The sequence below is a fragment of the Rhincodon typus genome, chromosome 2 (genome assembly GCF_021869965.1).
Source record: "Rhincodon typus isolate 14 chromosome 2, sRhiTyp1.1, whole genome shotgun sequence".
NCBI classification, from domain to species: Eukaryota; Metazoa; Chordata; class Chondrichthyes; order Orectolobiformes; family Rhincodontidae; genus Rhincodon; species Rhincodon typus.
In genome coordinates, this window is record NC_063333.1 from 7,569,144 (window position 1) to 7,595,199 (window position 26,056).

Sequence of the window (26,056 nt, forward strand, 5' to 3'; positions counted from 1 at the left end):
CTCCGTATTTTCTGCAATAGCCTACCATGGGGAACCTTATCAAACGCTTTACTGAAATCCAAATACACCACATCAACTGCTTTACCCTCATCCACCTGTTTGGTCACCTTCTCGAAGAACTCAATAAGGTTTGTGAGGCACGACCTACCCTTCACAAAACTGTGTTGACTAACCCTAATCAAATTATTCCTTTCTAGATGATTATAAATCCTATCTCTTATAATCCTTTCCAACACTTTACCCACAACCGAAGTAAGGCTCACTGGTCTATAATTGCCAGGGTTGTCTCTACTCCCCTTCTTGAACAAGGGGACAACATTTGCTAGTCTCCAGTCTTCTGGCACTATTCCTGAAGGCATCTTTCCAACTCCTTTCTGTTTCCTCCGTCAGCCTATAAGAGTAAACAAAAAACCCTTAATTATTCATGGAATGTGGGTTGTGTTGGCAAGGGCAACATTCCTAATTGTCCTTGAACGGAGGTCATTTCAGAGGGCAGCGAAGAGTCAACCACATTGCTTTAGGTCTGGATGGCAGAATTCTTTCCCTAAAGGACCTGAGTGAGCCAGGTGGATTTTTACAATGATCAATGATCGTTTCATGCTCCCTTTTACTTAGACAAGATTCCGTTATGACCAAAGTTGTAGGAGTACATTGTTTCTCTCTGGTCCCTGTCATGACCCACTGGGGAAACGAGTTGGAAATCAAACCCTACTATTCTTGGATTTTCACTGAAGTTAAAGATTTTGAAATAAGTATATAAAATTACCAAGTTAACTGATTTTTGGACCCAGCTTGGTAGAAAGCACGAATCAGGTGCCAGTACTGAACAAGAATTACTGTTCATTACAAGTAATTAGTCTCGAGAAACAGGGAAAACATTATAACCCAAAGTTTTATAGCACCAGAGATAGTAGGAACTGCAGATGCTGGAGAATCTTAGATAACAAGGTGTAGAGCTGGATGAACACAGCACGCCAAGCAGCATCATAGGAGCAGGAAGGCTGACGTTTCAGGCCTAGACCCTTCCGCACCACTGGTTAAAACTCCATTCCTCTTATAAACTCCCCATTACATATACAGACATTCAGACATAAAAAAAACTCATTGGAGAGGAAACGCTGGAGATACAGGTCCATAGTCTTTGTCCACAAATTCTGTTGAGTTAGTTCTTCCTGATCCAAACTTTTTTTCCCCATTTCCCTTTTCTGAGGCACAGAGTAGCTGCTCCACCTGTAAGATGTCTCAGATTTATAAATTAAGAGTCACAGCTTATAGCTGAAAGAAAGATTAACTGGTTTTCTTCAGGTTTAAAGTAAGTTGACTACAAAGTACAGAGAGGCAGCTCCTGAGATTGTAGAGATCAGATCTATTCTCACTATCTTAGACCTAGCCCCAAGCTGTTTGGCTTCCTGACAACCAATCACATGGCTGTTGGCAGGCAAAAGGTCTTTGTCATCGACAGCTAGTCACTAGTCCATTGACCAATCAACTTCTTCTTGCCATGCAGTTAGAGTACATAGAACCCCATGTTGGCTCTCCCTGTGCAACTATTTCAATTACTGATTGTTCAAGCAGTTGGGGTGACACGGTGGCTCAGTGGTTAACACTGCTGTCTCACAGCACCAGGGGCCTGGGTTCATTTCCACCCTCGGGCGACTATCTATGTGGAGTTTGCACATTCTCCCCGTGTCTGCGTGGGTTTCCTCCGGGTGCTCTGGTTTCCTCCCACAGTCCAAAGATGTGCAGGCTAGGTGGATTGGCCATGCTAAATTGCCAGTAGCGTTCAGGGATGCGTAAGTGAGGTGGGTTATAGGGATGGGTCTGGATGGGAGGTTCTGAGGGGCATTGTGGACTTGTTGGGCCAAAGGTCCTGTTTCCACACTGTAGGGATTCTTCTATGAGTTGAGAAATGTTTGTCCCTCTGCTGTTCTGAGATTTCCAAATTGCTGTTCAAACTTCAACCTTGCCTTGGGTGTCAGATTAGTTTCAAACCATGCAGCCATTCTTTCAAAATACTGGTTTTAAAATAGTTCTTTCTCATTTCAGTCTGCAATGTAAAAAAAAACACAAAATACAAATGCATGGTCCTTATATTCCACTACTTTACTGGTCACAGCGTAAATTTAAATGATCAATTATCAATATGGCCAATTATATACCTTTCCTGTATTAGGTTCGAAATAAAAAGATCCACCGACTAGATTTCTTTAATAAATAATAAACCATAGAAAACAGGAGCAGGATAGGCCATTTATCCTTTTACATCTGTTCTGCCACCCAGTATGATCATAGTTGATCATCTAATTAGTCCTCTATTCCTGCAAGACTTATCCACAAACAACATAAAGTTGGTTCACCCATTATCTGCCCTACAAAAGTACAAATATTTACTGAACTGAATAGCCCAAAACGTGCGCGCATGCGCACACACACACGCACACGCACATGCACACGCACACGCACACACACACACGGAAGAGGAAATAAATAAACATTTTCTTTTCGGAAATCGACTTCAGTAAACATTATTTAACCAATAATTGTTAGTTCTCAAATGGTGAAGGGGTAACATATGAAATCTTCAATATTCAGCATCAGAATCCTGGGAACTTTCTCTCTAAAAGCATTGTGGGTCTAGAATGCAGATCACCACCACTTGCTCAAGAGCAGCTAGGGTTGGGCAATAAATGCTGGTCCAGCCAGCGATGCCCGAATCCCATGAACAATTAAAGATAATATGGCTTTCATCTAATGTCCTGGCACACATTAGATGGGTACCATCAAAGATAGTTGACTCTGGGATCTTCAAATGCAGTTCATTCAAAAAAGGCCATGAGGAATAATCAAGAATACCTCTCTCAGTGGATTTTCAGAACAGTTGGATCAGATTTCACTTGCCACACTGAACGCTCCAAATGGGTTTTCTCAGAAAAGCAGAGGATGAGCTGGATGGCTTCTCTCTGTATCAATTGGCTGTGCCCCAATTGAACTCTAAACAGCATCCTAACCAAAACCATAGATCAAGGCAGATGAATTCCTATAAATCCAGCAGGTCCACAGGCTTGGCTGTTTAGAACCAAGTGATTTTGAATAAGTGGATTTGGTAAATAAAAAATGTCCTACTGTCCTTTCCATGACCTGTTTAAAAAGAAAAATTCAGGTATCCCAGTGCTCCACTGTTTACCATGCATCCTCTTAAAAAAAATTCATTACAATTTTCATTAACTGAATTTAAATTCCCCGCAGTACTAGCCTGAGTCTCTGGATTGCTAGTATAGTGACATTACCACTACACCATTGTCTCCTCCATCAGAAAAGGTTGGAAATTGGCTAATTATTTCCATATCTTGTTTGATAGTAATTAAACATGACAGATCCAGGTGCCTGAGAGTGGCAGATCCCCCTTTAACCCACAAAGGTCAGTTCTACAATATAGCTGTTGTTGTTATGATCTGAAATATGCTGCTTGAAAGATTGGTGGATACAGATCCATTGATCAGTTTCAAAGGAGTTGGATGTGTCTTGAATTGAAAAGAAGTAGGGCTATGGGGAAATAACAGAGGAGTGGAATTAGTTGGTAGCTCTTTCCAAGAATTGGCATGGGCATGTTGAACTGAAGAGTTCCATCTGTGCTGTGAGAGATCCCATTAGTGAACAAACTATTCGTTGATTCCTCATCCTAACTTTATGGAAAGTGCACCCATTCCACTTTTCAGATGGTATCCCTCTGGTTATTATCTCATACAATCAGTTTGGATGAAGAATTCTCTTTCAGCCTAATTGTCTTCCAGAAGATTTTATTTTATTCTTTCACAGGATGTGGGTTTTGCTGGCCAGGTCAACATTTATTGTCTGTTCCTACTGCCCAAAGGCAATTATGAATTAACCACATTGCTGTGGGTCTGGAGTCACATGTAGGCCAGACCAGGCAAGGATGACAACTTCCTTCTCTAAAGGACATTAGTGAACCAATGGGTTCTTCCAACAATCGACATTAGTTTCTGGTCGTTATTAGACTTTGAATTCCAGATTTTTATTAAGTTCAGATTCCACCATCTACCATGGCAGGATTCAAACCTGAGTCCCCATAACATTACCTAGGTTTCTGGATTAATAGTCTGGTGTCAATGCCACTAGGCCTTCCCTAATAAACATAAAAGCTAATGACTCAGATCTGGCAGTCTCTGGATACTTGGAGATCAGACATACCCTCTCTGAAGTCCTGATGCACTCTCAATGTGGTAAATGCCTGCCAAGTTGAAAAATCCAGTGGGCAATTGCCCAGGGTCTATAGAACCCTCTGATAAAATCCCAAACTCCAGGTTAAAACTCAGAAACTTGGAAGGTTCTGCCTCACTCTTTCTCTGAATCACTTACCTAAATAGTTAGCCAGGAAAATTTAGAAGAGCTAAACCTGCTGTAACTCCTGACTGACTATTAAACTGACCACTCACTCACACTGACTTGTCTCCACACATCGACATCCCATACACCCACCCACACAGTCTCCTCCTCTCACCAAACCCAACAGACACTCGACCCCTCCCTACATACCTGACCCAATCCCCATCCCATTCTTCAGCCAAGTCCTTCCCCAAAACCTACTGCTCTGACCTGATCTCCCCCACCTCCTTGAACCTGCTTTGACTTTTTTCGTAAATGATCCTCATCCCAATCTGATCATTCACCTGCTCAGGAACAGAACAACCCAGTCCCAACTCCCCTCTGCCCCTCAAGACCCAATCCAAGATCCCTCTGACTCCCAACAGATGTCTGAACCGATCTGACTGGCTTTCAATCTACCTATCCACAGCTGTCTGTATCTACTGTTTCTACCTTGGAACCCTATCAGCCCTCTCCCAGTCCCCTTCAGTTCTGAAGAAGAGTCATCCCAGACTTTAAACGTTAACTCTGTCTCTCTCCACAAATGCTATCAAACCTGCTGAGTTTCTCCAGCACTTTCTATGCTTTTATTACCGTATTCACCCTTCTTTTTACAAAAAAGGTCCCCTACCCAGCCTCCCACCTTGTGAGGCTTCAGCTGGATTCAAGGTTAGCTGGTGCACTTTTGAGGCCCTTCAGTATCACATGTTGGGCCCAGAAAATGTGGTGGATGAATGCAGGTCCATAAAGTCAGTGCAAGAGCAGCAATCCAACAGTGAATGCTGCTCTTGGTAGATTCATTTCCAATATTTCCCGATTATGTCAGCCTTGGTCTGTGATTAGACTGTCACTACAGAAGGTTATGCCTCAGAGCCATATGCAGGTCTCTTAACTGTTGGGGAAGCGGGGCTCAGAGGAGAGCAGTCAGCTTTACAGTGACTTTCCTGGAATTGGTCAATTAATGGCCTAAAGGTGGACCTGGTGTGGAATTAAGGATCACAGGCAGGTTCTTGAAGCTGCAGGGGGCTTTTGGGCATTGAAAAAGAAGCAGGATACCTGATCAGATAAATCAATTTTGAGGGGCTCTCCCTCCAATTTTTTTAATACGTCAAATGAAAAATGTCCTCTCAGAGCAGCCCATGGCCCAACATTGTGGAAAGGAGACTGACTTCTACAGGGTGTCCTGCAGCTGAAGCCAGACAGGCACGAAAGGCCTGGGTCTGCCTGGAGCCCTGACCTCTCTGGTTGCCCGCTGGGAGACTGTCTCCACGCAGTTATTGCCAATGCCTTCAAGCCCAGAAGGGAAAAGCCTATACAATTGATCTTGAATATCTCCAAATGGAGTTTCAGCACACAAGTATGACTGATTTTTACTGGCTTTCCCTTCAAGAGGGCCTGGAGGCTGATGTTTGACCATTGACAATTAGGCCCTATTTGGCCTTTAGGTAGCTCAGTTGTTTACTCACTATTAACGGGAAAACAGTCCCTTTCCCACGCCTCTGAGAAATTGACATGGGAGCAACTTAGAGAAATTTGACAATTTCATGCTTGCCTAATAAAACCATAAAACTTGAGAATCAAAGTAGGCCATTTAGCCCATCATGTCTGCTCTGCCATTCAATGAGATCATGACTGATCTGATAATCTTCAACTCCATTTTTCTGCCTATCTCCCATAATCTTTGATTCCCTTACTAATTACAGAATCTGTCTGTCTCAGCCTTGAATACATTTAATGACCCAGCCTCAACAGTCCTCTGCTGTAAACAATTCTACCCATTCAGTACCCTCTGAGAGAAGGAATTCCTCCTTGACTCTGCATTAAATGAATGACCCCTTACTCTGAGATAATATCATCTGGTCCTACCTGTCCTATAAAGGAAAACAACTTCTCTGCATCTACCCTGACAAGCTACTAAGAATTTTATATGTTTCAATAAGATCTCCTGTCATTATAGAATCATAGAGTTATACAACATGGAAACTGATCCTTCGGTCCAACTCCGACCATTTGCCAGCATTTGGCCCGTACGCCTCTCAACCCTTCATTTTCATGTACTCATCCAAATGTCTTTGAAATGTTGTATTTTTACCCGCCTCTACCACCTCCTCTGGCAGCTCATTTCATACATGCACCACCTAATGCGTGAAAATGTTACCCCTCAGGTCCCTTTTAAATCTTTCCTCTCTCGCCTTAAACCCTCTAGTTTTGTACTCCCCTACCCAATACATGCCCGTCATGATTTTATAAACCTCTATAAGGTCACCCCTCAGCCTCTGAAGCTCCAGGGAAAAAAGCCCTGGCCTATTCAGCCCTCCAGCCCTGGCAACATCCTTGACCCGAAATGTCAGCCTTCCTGCTCCTCTGATGCTGCTTGGCCTGCTGTGTTCATCCAGCTCTACACCTTGTTATCTCAGACTCTCCAGCATCTGCAGTTCCTACTATCTCTGAAACATCCTTGTAAATCTTTTCTGCACCCTCTCAAGTTTAACAACATCTTCACTACAAGGTGACCAGAATTGTATGCAGTATTCTTAAAGTGGCCTAACCAATGTCCTGTACAGCTGCAACCTGATGTCCCAACTCCTATATTCAATGTTCTGACCAATGAAGGCAAGCATACCAAACGCCTTCTTCACTACCCTGTCCACATGCAACTTCGCTTTCAAGGAGCTATGCACCTGCACTCCTGGGTCTCTTTGTTTGACAACACTCCCCAGGGCCCTAACATTAACTGTATAAATCCTGCCCTGGTTTACTTAGTCAAAATGCAGCACCTCATAATTATCTAAATTAAACTGCAACTGCCTCTCCTCAGCCCATGTGCCCATCTGATCAAGGTACCATCGTACTCTAAGATAATCTTCTTCATTGCCCACTACACCACCCATTTTGGTGTTACCATGCCTCCTATATTCACATCCAATTCATTTATATAAATGACGAAAAGTAGTGGTCCCAGCACTAATCTTTGTGGCACATTGCTGGTCACAGGCTTCCAGTCCAAAAATAGTCCTCTAACACCCCCTCTGTCTCCTACCTTCAGGCCAATTTTGTATCCAATTGACTAGCTCCCCCGGATCCTGTGTGATCTAACCTTACTAACTGGTCTACCATGCAGAACCTTGTAGAACACTTTGCTGAAGTCCATATAGGCAACGTTTACCATTCTGTTTTCATAAATCTTCTGAGTTTATGTGATAGACCCAACCTGCTCAGCCTCTCTTCATAAGAAAATCCTTTCATATTCGGCATCAACCTGGCGTACCTTCTCTGGACTGCCTTCAATGTCAGTGTATCTTTTCTTAGGTCAGGAGACCAAAACTGTTCACAGTTTTCTAGGTCTACTGTGCTTTGTATGGTTTTAGCAAGATCTCCCTTTTTTTAAATTCCGTTCTCCATGAAATAAAGGCCAACATTCCAATTGCCTTCCCAATTACCGGCTAAACTTGGATGCTAGTTTTTTGTGATTCATGCACGGAGATCCTCAAATTCCTCTGAGCTGAAACTTTCTGCAGTCATTCCCCAGCTCCTCTATTATTCCTGCCAAAATGCATAACCTCACGTATTCCCAAATTACTTTCCATCTGCCAAGTTTTTTGCCCACATGCTTACCTGTCAATATCCCTCCATAGACTCTTTGTGTTATTCTCTCTATGAGCCTTCCTGCCTGTTTCTCTGTCACCCGTAAACATGGTGATAGTACATTCACTTTCCTCACTTGTTTCATTAATATATATTCATAGAATCCCTACAGCGTGGAAACAGGCCATTCAGCCCGTCAAGTTCACACCGACCCACCAAAGAGCATCCCGCACAGACCCACCCCGTCCCTGTAACCCAGCATTTCTCATGGCTAATCCACCTAGCCTGCACATCTTCGGACTGGAGCACCCAAAGAAACCCATGCCAACATGGGGAGAATGTGCAAACTCCACACGGAGAGGTAGAATCGAACTGGGCTCCCTGGTGCTGTGAGGCAGCAGTGCTATCCACTGAGCCACCACGCCACCTAATTTTTCAATTCTTGATTATAATTTTGCATTTCTAAATACCTGCATCAGCACTCACACAAATGTTTGCACAAAGTGACTAATCCAGATGAAAACCCCAAGGCATGCTGTCTTTTTGATGAGGTATTAAATTAAGAACTTGTCTGCCTATTTAGAGATGTGAAAAATAAAAATGACCAGCAGGCCCATCAATATGACAAACAGGAGGCTGGAAGAACACAGCAAGCCAGGCAGCATCTGGGGGAAAGGAGCAGCCAACGTTTCGGGTATTACCCTTCTTCAGGACTAGATGTGGGGGTAGAGGGAGCTGCACATAAAAAGGGAGCAAGGAGGGTAGCGGAATGGTGGTGATAGGTGGATACTGGTAGTAGGTACAACCTGGTTGGTTGATGAGAGGGATGAATCCGGTTGGTTGCTTTAAGGGAGAGTCAGAAGGTGAAATGGAAGGGAGGATGTGGGGCTGCAAGGGGAGGCCGGGGATGGATGGCAAGGTTATTTGAAATTGGAGAACTCAGTGTTGAGTGCTCTGGGCTGTAGGATGCCCAGGCAGAAGATAAGTTGTTGTTCTTCAAATTTCCGTTGCCCATCAATATGTTTTAAAGTGTAGACACACAAAGCATCTGAAACGGCAATTTTGAGGTATCTGCACTAAGACTAACAAAAGGTTGAAATTATGATGTTTATTCGAAGTTAATCTCTTCCTTGAATGAAATGTTGTTCTCCATTCGCAGGTGAAAGAGTATCACAGTGTGTTTTACCTTGTATTGCAAGGTGTTCCAGAGCCTTTGAATGCCAATGAGTGTAGCACCACTAGGTAAGCTTCACATGTGCCTGCACATCTCTGTCTCATGCCACACCTTGTTTTGTACTCATATTTCCAATGGATTTCCACACCATGGTCTTCTCCCTAGGGTAGGGGAGTCTAAAATTAGAGAGCATAGGCTTATGGTGAGAAGGGAAAGATTTAAAAGGGACCTGAGGGGCAATATTTTCACACAGAGGTTGGTGCGTGTATGGAGCGAGCTGCTAGGGGACGTAGTAGAGGCGGTTACAATGTTTAAAAGATTTTGGAGTAGATTTGTAGCTCGGGTTGTGGGTGTTGAGGTTGTTGTGGTTGGTTGGCTGGCCGAGCTTGTTTGTTGTTCCGCAGACGTTTCGTTACCATGCTGGGTAACATCCTCCGTGCAGCCTCCGATGAAGCGTTGGTGTGTTTTCCCGCCTGGTTTTTAAACTCTGGAGTCTGTTGAGATGGATTGCCTCACTTCCAAATGAGTGAGTAGGAACTGCACTGAGGATGTTACCAAGCATGGCAATGAAATGTCTGCGAAACAAGAAACCAGCTCGGCGAGCCAACCAACCTCAACAACCCAATGTTTAAAAGACATTTGGACAGCTACATGAATAGGAAAGTTTTAGAGGGATATGGACCAAATAAAGGCAAATAGGACTAATTTGGTTTAGGAAACCTGGTCAGCATGGACGAGTTGGGCCAAACGGCCTTGTTTCCGTGCTGTATGACTCTATGACTTTATCTTAAGTTAACAAGGACCCATATCCTTTGCCAGCTGTGCCCTCATGCCACAAAAGGGTCAGCTCTCCTTGGAAGAGGTCTGAACCTTTGAAAGATAATCCTTGTTGGATATAAAATCAAATCAAATTGTGCCAAAGGTGTACTTCTTTCAAACTAAATCCTTTTCTTCGCTGATACATTTCAGGAAAGGCAGCTTGGAAAGATCAATGAAAACAGCTTCTGCAGCAATTACTAATATCGTAGGCATGGAGCTGGAGGTTAAGGGCTACACTGAGCCATTTCAAGTCTTGTTGAAGCCTTATGCCATTCTCATCCCTGGCGAGAACTACCTGGGCACGACTCTGAAAAAATATTTTGAGGTTTGAATTTAAATGTCTTTGGATGAAGAAAAGATACAACTGGAGAGCATTGCAATGATAGTAAACATGAGTAGAAACTTGCGTAGACCACACCTGGGTGTGCTGTACTGAGTTCTGAGCTCCACATCAGGGCACTGAAGAGGGTACATGCACAATTTTCAGGATTAATACCAGCAGTACGATTGCAAACTTATCAGGAAAGGCTGAACAGGCTTCAGGCTGCTTTCACAAGACTAAGAGCTAACCTGATAGAGGTTTCTAAAATCAAGTGACTTCAGTAGTGAGATGTAGAGAATTAGACCAGTAGGATCAACACGAAGATGTTAATGTACCAGCCTACTCCTGAAAAGTCCTGACGTGAGCCCAAAGTTTCAGTTCATGACCAGATTTTGCCAGAAGTGGATAAGTTCATGCAGCACACTCTCTTGAGCTGTGTGTACTGATGATAAGATACATGCAAGAAATGCCAATGCTAACGTAGCCTTTTGCAGACATCAAATATCTGATTGGGAACAAAGGAAAGTAAGTCTGACTGTCAAACTGGAGGTCTACAGAGCTGATAGTTGAGATAAAAACATTTAAGGAGAAGGGTATTTAATGGGAAACTTGATTAGTACACAAGGAAGGAAATAATTGAAGATTACGCTGATAAGTTTAGATGAATATAGGAGGAGCTTGTATAAAAACACACATAGACCAGTTGTCCCAAACAGCTTGTTAATGATTTGATTTGATTTATTGTGGTCGCATGTACCTATGTACAGTGAAAAGCTTTGTTTTGCGAGCAGTACAGGCAGATCATAGCAAACAAGGACATACAGACCCTTCTGAGGAAGGGTCACCGGACCTGAAATGTTAACTCTGATTGTTATTTCACAGATGCTGCCAGACCTGCTGAGCATTTCCAGCAACTTCTGTTTTTGTTCCATGCCGTAATATGGCTGGCTGAGAGCTTTTTAAAAAGGTTTTTGAAGCAGAAGGAAGAGGGTGGTGAAGAGGCAGGGTTGCTAACTTTGGGGAGATTCTTTGACTGTTTGGGGAGCCTCCCAGCAGGGGCAGGGACAGAAATTACAGGCCCTACTGCTGCTGGTCCATGTCCCTGGGCCCACCCTGGTCCTGACCTGAGCATTGTGAATCCCGTAGAGTCCTGGGATCCATCGGTTTTCCCAGGCCTTAATCCCCAGGAATAATGCCCACGCCTCTTCCTTTCTATCAGCCTGCTCTCTGAATCCCACATCCACCACGTTCTTCTTAAGTTGATCCAATACAATACCCCCAGCTTACTTTGATCTTGGAGCCATGGCTGCCTTGCTAGTGAGCCTGCCTGCAATCCCAGCAACTCCCAGATTGCTAAAGCTAATCAATTTGCGGTTTCCACTGAGAGGACGGAGGTCCCACTCTGCCCTCATTAACACCACCCAAGTTACTTCTGCGGGGCAGGCTTACTTCTCGGTCCAACCAACCTCCTAGTGGGGGCATGGGGGTAGCAGTTTGCTCCCTGCATCAAGCAGCCCAAGCTGTGTGGAAAGCATCCATCCTGTTCCCGCCTGTCACAGTCCTGACATGTAAAAGCCTCCCAGGGTTGGTCATTGCTAGCCCTCCAACTTCAGCTTACAGCTTCTCTATGGTACCAGAAGAAATGGCACTCAGCATTTATTGGATAGACTGGGCTTATTTTCTTTGGAACAAAGGAGACTGAGAGCAGATTTAATTGAGGTGTACAAAATTATGAGGGGCCGAGACATAATTTTTTATTTGTTCTTGAGATGTGACAGCTATTGGCAAATCCAGGATTTGTTGCCCATCCATAACTGACCTTGTGAAGGTGGTAGCGAGTTGCCTTCTTGAACTGCTGTAATCCAGTCAGTGTAGGTGCACCTACAATGCTTTCTTTTTCTGTCATGGTTTGAAACAACTGATAGACCCGTGAAAAGTCAACCACATTGCTTTGGATCTGGAGTTACATGTAAGGCAGACCACATTAAGGATCATAGATTTCCCTTCCTAAAGGATATTAGTGAACCAGCTGGGTATTTTTACAAAATCCGGTAATTTCTTGGTCATTAGTATTGTAATTGTAGAGGAAAGGATTAATACTCAAATATATAAATAGTCAGTTTCTATCAGTAATGATGTAAGAGATCACTCTACAGCAAACTCCAAATAGATGATTCTGTATACTCCATACTGAATTTAATTGTGTGAATATTTTGTAATGTGTTAAATAAAAGGAAATTTTATCAACAGCTTAGACTCTAGCTCCTACTGACGATTCGGCCTCTTCTAAAACTGACCACCATTATAACATAGAGACTACAAAGTAGATAGGGTGGTAAAGAAGGTATATGGCATACTTGCCTTCATTGTTCGACGATTTGAGTACAAAAGTCAAAACGTCATGTTGTAGCTTTACAAGACTTTGGGTAGGCCACACTTAAACACACTTGCATTTAATTCTGGTTGCCGCATTACATGAAGGATGTGGAGGCTTTGGAGAGGGTGCAGAAGAGGTTTAAGAGGATGCTGCCTGGATTAGAGGGTATGAGCTATAAGGAAAGGCTAGAAAAACACGGGTTGTTTTCTCTTGAGCTGCGGAGGCTGAGGGGAGTCTTGATAGAAGCCTATAAAATTATGAGATGCATAGATAGGGTTGACGGTCAGAATCTTTTTCCCAAATTGAAATGTCTAATACCAGGGGGCATGCATTTAAGGTGAGAGGGGGAAAGTTCAAAGGAGACATGAGGAGCAAGTTTCTTAAAAATGGAGGGGTAGGTGTCTGGAACACACTGCCAGGGGTGGTGGAGGAGGCAGATACGATAAGGACATTTAAGGGGCTTTTGGATAATCACATGAATATGCAAGGAATGGAGGGATATGGACCAAGGGCAGACAAAAGGGATTAGTTTCATTTGGCATCACGTTAAGTACAACATCGTGGGCCGAAGGGCCCGTTCCTGTGCTGTGCTGTTCTATGTTCTACGACCATTTTATTCCAGATTTGTTAATAAATTGAATTTGTTCAATCCTAGCGGCTCCAGTGGGATTTACATCATATCTTCGGAGTGAATAGGAAGAATTAATTTTCCTCAGCAGACAGTTCAAAGACGTAGGCATTAATTTAAATGATTGTTGGGGTTAACCTGAGGAGAATTTCTTTCACCTAAAGGATGGTGGGGATCTGGAACCTACTTTTTGAAAATGTGGTAGAGACAGAAACCCTCATGGTATTAAGTAGGTTCTTAGACATCCACATGAGGTACTGGAACCTGTGGACCCAGAGCTGCCTCCGTTCCACATAATGTTCAAAATGTTAACCGTAATCTAAATATCCTACCAGTTTAACCAGAATGTGTTTCAAATGTAAAAACGTGAGGGACTTGAAACAATTGTAACATACTAGGTAACTCTCAATAAATGCATTCAGCTTCTTGTGTGCTGTGTTTACTGCAGATGTGGAATAACAGCAAATCCACCATCTACTTCGAATGGGAGAATGTGCATGATTCTCACATCCTGGAGGTGCTGCCACCTTGTGGAGCAATAGGTAATGCCATGATAGTGCTGATCACTCTCTCTGTCATTGATCTCTGTGCCTATAAATTCTGTGTCTGTGTGGTTCTCTGTGACTTCACCTGGTGAAAGGGCTATGTTCCAAAAGCTCGTAATTTCAAATAAACCTGTTGGACTATAAGCTGGTGGTCGTGTGAATTTTGACCTTGTCCACTCCAGTCCAAAACTGGCACCTGATAATAATAATAATATTGAGGCTAGGATGCTTAAGTACTTTGGGGTAGTTTGCATAGACTAGGTCTGAATTCCCTGGAATGTAGAAAATTAAGAGGTAATCTAACTAAAGTGTTTAAGATAATTAAATAAGTTTGTAGGGTGGATAGATAGACACTGTTTGTTTCTTTTAGTACAGAGTTCCAAGTAAGATGTGCTCAGGGGCAATATGAGAAATTACTTCTTTACATAAAAGATGGTAGAATTCTCTCCTACAGGACATTCCTGAGGTTGAGAGCCAACTGAAATTATAAAAGAAAACAATATTGGTGAATTTAAAAAGAAACAAAATTACCAAAGAACTGTGAATGCTGGAAATCAGAAATTGCTGGGAAAGCATCTGGGCAGCGTGGTAGCTCAGTAGTTAGCACTGCTGCCTCACAGTGCTAGTGACCTAGGTTCAATTCTACCCTTGGCAACTGTCTATGTGGAGTTTGTACGTTCTCCCTGTATCTGCATGGGTTTCCCCCGGGTGCTCCGTTTTCTTCCCACAATCCAAAGGTGTGCAGGTTAGGTGGACTGGCCATGCTAAATTGCCCATAGTGTGCAGGGATGCTTAGGTTGGGTGGATTAGCCATGGGAAATGTAGAGTTACAGAGATGGTGTGGGTCTGGGAGGGAAGCCTTTCAAAGAGTCAATGTGGACTCGATGGGCTGAATAGCCTGCTTCCACACTGTAAGGATTCTCTGATCCATGGAGAGAAAGCAGAGTTAATGTTTTGGGTCGTCCCTTCTTCAGACCCCTCAGATAGAGAAGGGAATTCTGTCTGATATGAGTACTGTAAAGGGATGCTTTTGGAATTAGTGGGATTATGGTTTTATCATATCAGGCTACAGAGGGGAGAGAGGTGCTCTAAATGGGAGAGAGGTGCTCTAAATGGGAGAGAGGGTTGTATGTGGGAGGTGAGGGCCTGTCATTGGGAATAAGGAGCTGCAAAGTGGGAAAATGAGCTACAAAATGGGCAGAGGTTCTAGAGACAGGGAAGAGGCCAGCAAAGGGTGGGGATGGTCTGATTTGATTTGATTTTATGTAATATTGCCACATGTACTGAGATGCAGTGAAAAGTATTGTTTTGCGTACTAACAAGTACTTGAAGATAATAGAACAGAATGCAGAGTATAGCATTACAGGTACAGAGAAGGCACAGAGAAAGATCAATCCTAATACATGAGAGGTCCATTCATAGCAAGGGAAAAGCTGTTCTTAAATCTGTTGTTATATGCCTGCAAACATTTGTATCTTCTGCCCAATGGAAGTGGGTGGAAGAGAGTATAACTGGTTTGGGAGGGGTCTTTGATTATGTTGGCTGGTTTGCCAAGGCAGCGGGAAGTCTGAAAAGGGAAGGAAACTATTTTCAACTTATCAACAGAGGAATATTCACCTAACCACAGATGGACCATGACAAACCTTCCTCTTTCTGCCTTTCCACTTACTTTAACGAATGGGATGTAAGTGATCTGGAACAAGTGACTTATCCATTCTAAGCATATCCAGCATTTCCAGAATAACCTCCTCTCAATTTTCACCCTATTCATTGGTTTTGCTGTCTATGCTTTCAACCGATATTTTTTGGATTTCTCTTCCTCAGATTTAATTTGATTTAAAAAAATCTTTTCGTGGTGCAAGCAATTTGTTTTGAAACTTCAACTAGCTGCTTCATTGACAATGTGTGTACCAGCCTGGGTATAAAAGAAAAAAAAATCAATGCTATAGGTAGGAAGTGGAAAATGGGGTTAACTGAATAACTCTTGCACAGAACCGGCACAGACAAAAGGACTGACTGGCTTCCTTTTATATTGTTACTATCAATGATTCTATAATATGTCTCAAGTCACTCATATACTTTATCCCAAAAAAATGTTATTTTCTGTAAGAAGTCTAATTTGCTTGTGGATGAATCAATATAGTCATGTTGGCTGATTCAGAATGGATTTGAGATTAAGCATGAAGCCTTTCTCATGTATTTTGTGTTGAATCAATAACTGTTTTATGGAGTTGTAATACTGCTGTGCATCTATTTTAAGTGAAAGGAGGGTGCTTTATTTTAAGCGAAAGGAGGGCAAAACTAAGGAAGAGAATTTATCTATTAATATGAAATGGATGACATCAATTCTGACCTTGGCGCAGGTACACTGCAGAAATTCACCAAGGCTGCTTAGACAGCATCTTCCAAACCCAACATGACTCCCATTTGGAAGGACAAGGGCAGCAGATACAAGGATAGTAGGAACTGCAGATGCTGGAGAATCTGAGATAACAAGATAACCGAAACGTCAGCCTTCCTGCTCCTCTGATGCTGCTTGGCCTGCTGTGTTCATCCAGCTCTACACCTTGTTATATCAGCAGATACAAGGCACCACTTGCAAGTTTCCCTCAAAGTCGCTCACTGTCTTCACTTGAAAATATATTGCGGCTTCTGCAGTGTTGCTGGGTCAAAATCCCAAAACTCTCTCCTTAACCGTTCTTAGGATGTACCTACATCAAACAGACTGCAGCTGTTCAAGGAGGCGACTCTAGGGCAGCTAGAGATTGGACAATAAATGCTGGCTCAGTGGTGAAGCTTAGATCTTTTGTTCATTTGAAGTGAATCCTCAGAACTGCCAGTTTTGAGGAACCACAGTTCTGAGGAAGGGTCATCGGACCCAAAACGTTAATTCTGCTTTTACCTTCACAGATGCTGCCTGACCTACTGAGCTTTTCCAGCAACTTTGTTTTTGTTCAAGACTTTCAGGGCAGCTTCTGGTCCATTCCTCCATTAAGGTCAATGGAGGTCCTCCCAAACTTGGAACATTTCCCCTAACTGGGGAGCCACCTCTTATCTGAGGCTGAAATTGATGCAGTGATCTGACATCACATCCAATTTATGAGAACCGCCTTTAGACACCTAAGGTTGAGATCTTTGAAAACCGTGCCATCCGTGCTGACTCCAAGACGCCCTCATGAATTTGAATTTGAATGATTTATTGTCACTTGTATTTTACAGTGAATAATGCAGTAAATTACAGTGAAAGTCTTCAACTGTCACCACAATTTGGTGCCATTTTGAATAGTTTAAGAATAAAAAGATATAACTGAAAGTGTGTTCATCTTCATTCTGACGCCTCCACCATGAGTCCTGAGCTCTGAGCCAGCTGACAAATGACATCTGTGCTGACACCCCTCCTCCACTGCCTTCGCTGAACCCACCACCATCAGTCTCACCACTCTTCAGGTGCCATCTCTTCGCTGCTGGGCCCAACTTGCTGACGCCACTGCCAATGCCAGGCCCCGTGCTAAACCCACTCTGGCCCTGCAACTGGGAGTTCCTGACTCCGCTGCCACCGCTGCCTCACTGATAACCCGGAGTGCCCACTCCGGGCCTACCATGACCAGGAGTCCCTGGCTCCACTGCCAGGCTAGGCCACGAGTCCTGCTCTGGCCACCATCGTCTATGATTTCACCTTCTCTGCTGCCGCCAACTGGAAGAAGATGAAGAGAAAGAAAAAGAAAGAAGACAAAAAAGAGTAAGGAGAGAAGAACAGAGGAAGCGGCTGGTCTGGAGCAGTCAGGCTGAGGAGCCATATATTGTGTATAAGGCAGTCATCCTTCTGACCCTTTTAGATGGCTTCAAAACCTGAACTACATATAGATACTACCTCAAGATCCCAAGGTCCCTGAGAAGTACTATCGACACTTTGAGATGAATTCTGAGAGTTAGCTGGGAGGAAAGGTTTACTAACATTAGTGTTCTTGAATGAATCAATAGACCAGCATAGAGACCATTATTCAGAACTACTTTCTAGCTTTTCATGCAAGCAATATGCCCAACTATTCTTGGTAGATATTTCAGAAAATTACTGTTGTCACAATGGTTGTGCGATTATGTGGTATAAGCTGAGTGATTTATGTATATTTTAGTATCATTTATTTTGAGTTTGAATTTTTTAAAAAGTTTGATCTAGTAGTATATGGGTTTTCTGTATGTTCGAAGGGGTTCAATCATTTTAATCATTTGTGAAGTAATAGCAATTTCTTTTAAAACTGTGCGAAAGAGCCATCCTGGAGTGTAATGGATTTTTGTTTACATTGCAAACATTTTTTGAGTGAACAACATAAACCTATGTGCATTAACGTTTCAGTTTAAAAGAAAAGGGTTTTCTTATTATTAGAGTCCATAATTTGGAAAGGATGTTCTTGTTTCAGTTTGGGCAGTTGTGCAGCAGTCTTGGTTCAGTTGGATGTGTAAGACAGTTATTCCTGAGAAAAGGACAAGATAAGTTAAAAATAATTATCTCTGTCCAAGGCATTCAATAAAGGCTCCAGACTGGAAGTGTTTACTTAAAATCGTGAAGGGGCCACTTGAAGTTGAGAAAGTTCAAGCATTGTTGTAGTCTGAAGGCTCCATGAAGAAGTTATCAGGTTCTCAAGTCTGAGAGTTGAAGCATCCATGAAATTAAATCATTTAGGGATGATACGGAAGGGAATTCTCTCTGATATGAAAAGGGATGCCTTTAAAATTTAACAGGATTATAGTTTTATCATATGTTTTCAAATCTTAAAATGTACGTTGTATGTAAATTGTTTGATCGATTCTATTTTCATATCTTTTGTATTATAAACTTGTTTTATTGTTAAAACCAAATCTGCAGCATTTTATCCTCATATGTCTGTGAGAGATCCTTGTTAAAACCAGATATGTAAAATATGACCTATCAAGCCAGACTTTTCTCTGAGATCTCACTTGTCCAGTGATGATATTAGCTGGGATTGTGGCAATTTTAACAGTGGCTACACTTCAGAAGTATTTCATTGGCTGAAAAGTGCTTTGGGACATTGTAAGGTTGAGAAAAATGCTGCTTAAGGGCAAGTTATTTCTGTTAACATCTTGGTGATTTGGCCATTTAATTATCAACAAGCTCTACGCTACCAGTTTTGTTAAAATAAAATATCTGACTAGAGCTATCTGCACTCTTTATAGAGCCCAATGATTACTGTGACCTGGAGCTGTTGCTTACTGGAGGCAAGATGGAGAAAATAAAATACCGTCTGCAGTGTCACATCAGATATCAGGAAGAGCCAGTGGTTCTTTACGTAGAGGCAGCTTTTATGGTCAGTAAGCTACAATATTACAAAGTAGAAGCATGAATTCTCCAAAATGTCCTATAGGTTAATATTCTGTCTGCTGGATAGCATAATGACAACAAAAACTGATAGCTGTATAGCACTTTTAATGTAATGAAACCTCTTGAGGAACTTCTGAAAGAAAACAGTTCTCCTCATCTCTGTCTTAAACAGATGACCCTTTATTTTTAAATTCTGACTGTTTGTTCTAGATTCTCCCTCAAGAGGAGATATTCTGTCCACATCAACCTTGTCAAGCTCCCTCAGGATCTTACAAAAAAAACCAAAGAACTGCAGAGTCTGGATGTTTTTTGAAGAAGTGTCCTGGACCCAAAACATTAACTCTGCTTTCTCTCCATAGATGCTGCCAGACCTGCTGAGTTTTTCTAGCAATTTCTTTTTCTGTCCCTCACGATCTTATATATTTTAATCAAGTCAACTCTTTCTTTTCTAAACTTCAGTGGATACAAGTATAGTCTGTCCAGATTTTCCTCATAAGCCAACCCTCCTATTTCAGGTACTAGTCTGATAAACATTCTTGAATTTATTTACATCCTTCCACAAATAAGGAAACCAATATATGCCAAGTGGTCTCACCGAGAAGATCATTAGACCATAAGATATAGGAGCAGAATTAGGCCATTTGGCTCATTAAGTCTGCCCCATCATTCAATCATGGCCGATACGTTTCTCAACCCCAATCTCCTGCCTTCTCTCCTTAATCCTTGATCTCCAAGAACCAATCTGTTTCTGTCTTATATTAAATGAATTGGCCTCCACAGCCTTCTGTGGCAATGAGTTCTAATGATTCACCACCCTCTGGCTGAAGAAATTCTGCCTCATCTCAGTTTTAAGGCGTTGTTCATTAGCTTTGATCCTGTACCTTCGGGTCTTAGTCTCTCCTACTAGTAGGAACATCATCTTCACGTCTACTATATCCAGATCTCTCAGTATTCAGTTTTAATCAGATACGCCCTCATCCTTCTAAACTCCATTGAGTGCAGACCCAGAGTCTTCAACTGTTCCTCATACGACAAGCCCTTCATCCCCAGGATCATCTTGTAAACCTCCTGTGGACCCCCTCCAATGCCGGCATGTCGTTCCGTGGATATAGGGCCCAAACTGCTCACAATATTCCACACACATCAGATGAGAGCATTGTATAGCCTCAGCAGAACATGTCTGCTCATGGATCCTAGTCCTCTTGAAATGAATGCTAACATTGCATTTTCCTTCCTGACTGCCAAATGAACCTGCATGTTAACCTTAAGAGAATCCAGAACAAAGACTCCTAAGTCCCTTTGCATTTCAGGTATCTGAAACCTTGCCCTGTTTAGAAAATAGTCTATGCCTCTATTCTTCCTACCAAATGGACCTCACACTTCGCCACATTGTATTCCATCTGCCACTTTGCCTATTCTCCTGGCCATTCCAAGTCCTTCTGCAGTCACCCCACTTTCTCAATGCTACCTGTCCCTCCACATATCTTTATGTCATCTGCAAACTTATCAACAATGGCTGCAGTTCCTTCATCCAGATTGTTAATGTATAACATGAATAGTTGTGGTCCCAACAGTGACTCCTGTACTAGTGCTGGCTGCTATCCTGAAAAGACCCTTTTATTCCCACTTTCTGCCTTCTGCCAGTCAGCCAATCCACTATTCTTGCCAGTACCTTGCCCTCTAACACCATGGGCTCTTATCCTATTTAACAGCCTCCTGTGCGGCACCTTGTCTAAGGCCTTCTGGAAATCCAAATAGATTACATGCACTGGCTCTCCTTTGTCTAACTTGCCTGTTACCTCCTCAAAGAATTCTAACAGATGTGTCAGCCATGACCTCCCCTTGACAAAACCATGCTGACTCAGCCCTATTTTACCATGCACTTCCAAGTAGTACGCAATCTCTTCCTCAATAATAATGGGGCAGCACAGTGGCTCAGTGGTTAGCACTGCTGCATCACAGAGCCAGGGATCCAGGTTCAATCCCACCCTCAGGTGACTGTCTGTGTGGAGTTTGCACATTCTCCCCGTGTCTGCGTGGGCTTCCTCCGGGTGCTCCGGCTTCCTCCCACAGTCCAAAGATGTGCAGGGTAGGTGGGTTGGCTGTGCTAAATTGCCCATAGTGCCCAGGGATGTTTAGGTTAGGTGGGTTAGACATGGGAAATGCAGGGGTAGGGGAATGGGTCTGGGTGGGATGCTCTTTGGAGAGGGGCGGTGTGGACTTGTTGGACCGAATGGCCTGTTTCCACACTATAGGGATTCTATGATTCTATGAATAAACTCTAAAATCTTGCTAACGACCAAGGTCAGGCTAACCAGCCTGTAATTTCCTGTCTTCTGCCTCACTCCCTTCTTAAATGGGCATATTACATTAGCCAATTTACAGTCCTCTGGTACTCTCCCTGACTCCAGTGATTCCTGAAAGATCACCACCGATGCTTCCACAATCTCGTCAGCTACCTCCTTCAGAACTCTGGGGTGTAGTCCGTCTGGTCCAGGTGATTTATCCACCTTCAGCCCTTTCAGCTCCCCCAGCACCTTCTCTTTTGTGATGGCCACTACAGTCATCTCTGCCCTGATTCTCTTGAAATAACTGCAGCTCAACCTTCCTACTTTTGTCTTAATTTCTCCTTGCAATTAATGATAACATTCTATTAAGTTTCTTAATTACTTGCCATACTTGCATGCATGCTTTTACAATTCATGAATCTAGATCTTTTATATCCCAAAGCTCTGCAATCTCTCATTTATATAATGTGCTTCTTTTATATTCTTTCTGTCGAAATGGACAATTTCACATTTTCCCACAATATACTCCATTTGCAGCTTTTTGCCTCTGACCTAATCTTGTATCTACTGTGTTTATGTGGCACGTCCAGTTGAGTTCCTGGTCAATGATAACCCCCAAGATGCTGTTAGTGGGGGATTCAGTGATGGTAACACCATTGAATGTCAAGGGGTGGTAGTTAGATTGTCTCTTACTGGTGATGGTCATAGCCTGGCATTTGTATGGCACAAAAATTACTTGTCATTTGTCAGCTGAAGCCTGGATATTGTCCAGATCTTGTTGCATTTGAACATAGATTGATTTGGTACCTGAGGATACTAACAGCTGTCATTAGATGCCAGCTCCCAAACATCTCAATTTAAAATACTCATCCTTGTATCCAAACCCCTTCCATGCACTGGTCCCTCTCCATCCCTGTAACCTCCTCCAGTCCCAATTGGGGTGTAAAAGGTAAAGTCACCATAGCCCTGTCAGACCTTAGGGTTGCTTACTCAGTAAGGAGCGACAACTGGTGGTGGCTTAACCTGAAGGTCACCACACCTCAAGCAAGGGGTGAGGTTGAGAAGGAGAGTCCTTCATGGTAACCTCAGCTGGTGCTGGAATTGAACCCATGTTGTTGGCACCAAACTGCATTGCAAACCAGCCATCCAGCCAGCTGAGCTAACCAACCTCTAGTTGGGATGTGGGCATCACTGAGATAGCCCATTCCTAATTACTCTGAGAATAGCGAAACTGTTTCTGATCGGTCAAAGCCACTGCAAGGCCCTTCTTTTTCCATTCACTGAGATCTCACTATCATAGAATCCCTACAGTGCTGAAGGAAGCCATTCAGCCCATCGGGTCTGGACCAACCCTTCGAAGAACAACCAACCCAGATCCAGCACCCTACCCTGTCCCCATAACATGGTTGGTACACCTGGCCTGCACATCTTTGGACTATGGGAGGAAACCAGAGCATTTGGAGGAACCCATGCAGACATGGGGAGAACATGCAAATTATCCCTAGCTCTTTTGAGATAGATAAGCTTAAAGCAATGACTGGCTGACGATAATATATTATATGACTGAGCCATTAGATGCCGTCTTATTGCCACTTTTACTACAGTATTCCACTGCTATTTATAAACATGTGATGCTTGTGTTGCTGTTGCAGGGTCCCCAGGTTTGCATTGACCTTCCATCTCTGGATTTCTGCCTCGTGAGGCTGGGAACTAGTGCCATGAGTACCATCCAGATCAAGAGCACATGCCAGCTTTCAGCTTTGTGGCATCTGCAGGAGAGTCCAGAATGCCTGAAGGAGCAGAATGAAGAGGTAAGTATGGCTTTGGAATGTGATACACTTGACCCCTGAGATTTATCTCCTTCTCCCTTTCATCACAAAGAATTTGCTGAAATTTAAACAAAGACAGTGTGAAGGCCATCACAAAATCTACAGGGTCAGATGGACATGGAGGTGTTATAAACAGATTGTGCCAGTGTGTGTAATCCCTTTTCCTTTAAACAGAATGCAACTGAACCCAATATGTGGTAGTGTGGATAACTGCCATGCTGGTGTACCAGATGATCCAGGAAGCTCCAAGTTCCAGACACAACAAGGTGCAGAGCTGGATGAACACAGCAGGCCAAGCAGCATCATAGGAGCAGAAAGGCTGACGTTTTGGGCCTAGACCCTTCATCAAAAATGGGGCCTGCTGTGTTCATCCAGCTCTGCACCTTGTTGTCTTGGATTCTCCAGCATCTGCAGTTCCTACTACCCCAGCTCCAAGTTCCATTTCTGATCTGTGTTGAATAGGCTCATCCAGCCCCCTTAGCAGTGACATCAAGAAACAGTTGCATACACAAAGTATGGTAGAAACCTGGAACCCTGTCCCCGTCCCTAAAATGCTGAGGATGTTACGTTTAACTGAAAATTTAGGAACTGAAGTTGATGAATTTGTGTTAGGTAAAGCGATCAGACATATAGAGAAAAGAAAATTACTTGATATTGATGCATTGATCAGGGATGATCCAACAGAGTTTTGGAACAAGTCTGAAAGGTACGAATGGAGGACACCTTTTCTCATTGCTGGAATACTGCAGTAAAACCAAATTTGCAGTTTTTCTGTCAATGAGATCATTTTTCTTTTGTTTATTCATAAAATCTATGAATCTCTTGGTCAGCATTTATTGCCCATCTCTAACTGCCCTGGAAAACGTGGTGCTGAGCTGCCCTCTTGAACAGTCACACTCCATGCACACGCACATCCACAATGCTGTTAGGGAGGCAGCTGTAGGATTTTGCCCCAGTGACATTGAAGGAACAGTGATACATTTCCAAGTCAAAATGGTGAGTGCTTGGAGGAGAACTTGCAGGTGGCGGTGTACCCGTGTATCTGCTGTCCTTGTCCTTCGAGATGGTAGAGATTGTCAGTTTTTTGGTTTCGTTGTCACCACATCTACAAACATCTACTCCCTCCACCTCCCACTCTCAGTAGAAGCAGTGTGTAGCTTCCTCACCCTCAGAGTGAAAGGACAACCCTTTAGAACTAAAATGATTTGATTTGATATTATTGTTGTCACATTATAGTGAACTAGCTGGATCTTGTTGAGTATGAGATCCTTGATTAAAGTTGTTAACCTTGGCCAGTCAGGAAAGCCCTGGCTGACCAATATAGCCAGCAGATTTAGAATCTCCTCAGTTCAGGCAACTGACTCCATGCTAGCTGGCCAGCTATAGCCAGTGTACTGATAAAATGAAAGGATGACTTGGTAACAGGCCTTTGTACCACTGTTTCGGTGTATGGGTCCTGGACTGAACTTTTGTGTGTGGACTGGGCCTTTGTGAGTAGACTGAGCCTGTATGTATATTGGACCGGGCCTTTGTATGCATACTGTGTCTTTGCATTTGGACTGTGCTTTTGTGCATGTATCTTGCCTTCGCGTAGCCCCGCCAGTAGCCAGCCCGTGTGTAGGCCGAACGGTAGCCCTGGGAGATGTGTATTTATCTGTAAGTTTTTGTACTGTTGTTTGAAGTGAGATGTGTTTCTATACAATGTTCTGTGTGAACATCTCTGCTTTTCGGCAGCTTGCCTTAATGCATAGTGACTTTGCCATGTGTCGTGTTTGAGACACTAACCTTATGTGGACGTGAATGTATGTTTATTTTCAGATGTCTTTCTATAGGATGTTCTGTGTTAAATGGCTCTGCTTGTTGGTAACTTGTTTCGATGTATAGTGGCTGATGCTATGTGTTGTATTTGTGACACTAACTTTATGTGAACTCTGAATACTTATAAAATATTTCAGAATCTCCTCAGTTCAAGGGACTGACTCTGAGCTGGCTGGCCACAGCCAGTGTACTGTGCAATAGTAAATAAAAGGAGACTGGATGTTGGGATACCAGCCTCTGTGCAGTTATTTTACACATGTACTGAGATACAGTGAAAAGTATTGTTTTGTGTGCTATCCAGGCAAATCATAGCATGCATAAGTACATCAGAGTAATAGAACAGAATTCAGAATATAGTGTAACAGCTACAGAGAAGGTGCACAGAAAGATCAACTTTAATATATGAGGTTCCATTCAAAAATCCGATAACAGCGGGGCACCTGAAAGTAGATTTACGAGAATACTATTAGTAATTCTGACAGACTTAAGTTTGAGATTTAAAAGAGTACGATGATTGAAATAGATGCAGGGCGATGTGCACTGTCCCCAGCAGAACAAAGAGTCACCATGCTCAGGCACCATCTTGCAAATGAGGAGGAATTTCTTCAGCCAGAGGGGGGTGAATCTGTGGAACTCATTGCCACAGAAGGCTGTGGAGGCCAAGTCATTGTGTATATTTAAGACAAGGATGGATAGGCTCTTGATTAGTAAGGGGATCAAGGGATAGGGGGAGAAGGCAGAAGAATGGAGTTGAGAAACATATCAGCAATGATTGAATGGTGGAACAGACTTGATAGGCCGAATGGCCTGATTCTGCTCTTGTATCTTATGGTCTAAACCCATAGCCACTTCTGTCTCAAAGGACAAGAGCAGCAGCTACATGAGAACATCATCATCTGCAAGTTCCCCTCCAAGCCACTCACCATCCTATATTGCTGTTCCTTCAGTGT

The 26,056-nt window shown here is 43.0% G+C and overlaps 1 protein-coding gene across 1 annotated transcript in view; it reads left to right on the forward strand.

Moving 5' to 3' along the window:
- Nucleotides 1-26,056, forward strand: part of dlec1 (DLEC1 cilia and flagella associated protein) — a 129,394-nt gene that overhangs the window by 57,916 nt on the left and 45,422 nt on the right. Inside the window, exons 12-16 of the mRNA XM_048618205.1 lie at nucleotides 9,128-9,210; nucleotides 10,112-10,286; nucleotides 13,737-13,830; nucleotides 19,027-19,157; nucleotides 23,112-23,270. Coding sequence (XP_048474162.1) covers nucleotides 9,128-9,210; nucleotides 10,112-10,286; nucleotides 13,737-13,830; nucleotides 19,027-19,157; nucleotides 23,112-23,270 — 642 coding nt within the window. The remainder of the gene's footprint in view (nucleotides 1-9,127; nucleotides 9,211-10,111; nucleotides 10,287-13,736; nucleotides 13,831-19,026; nucleotides 19,158-23,111; nucleotides 23,271-26,056) is intronic.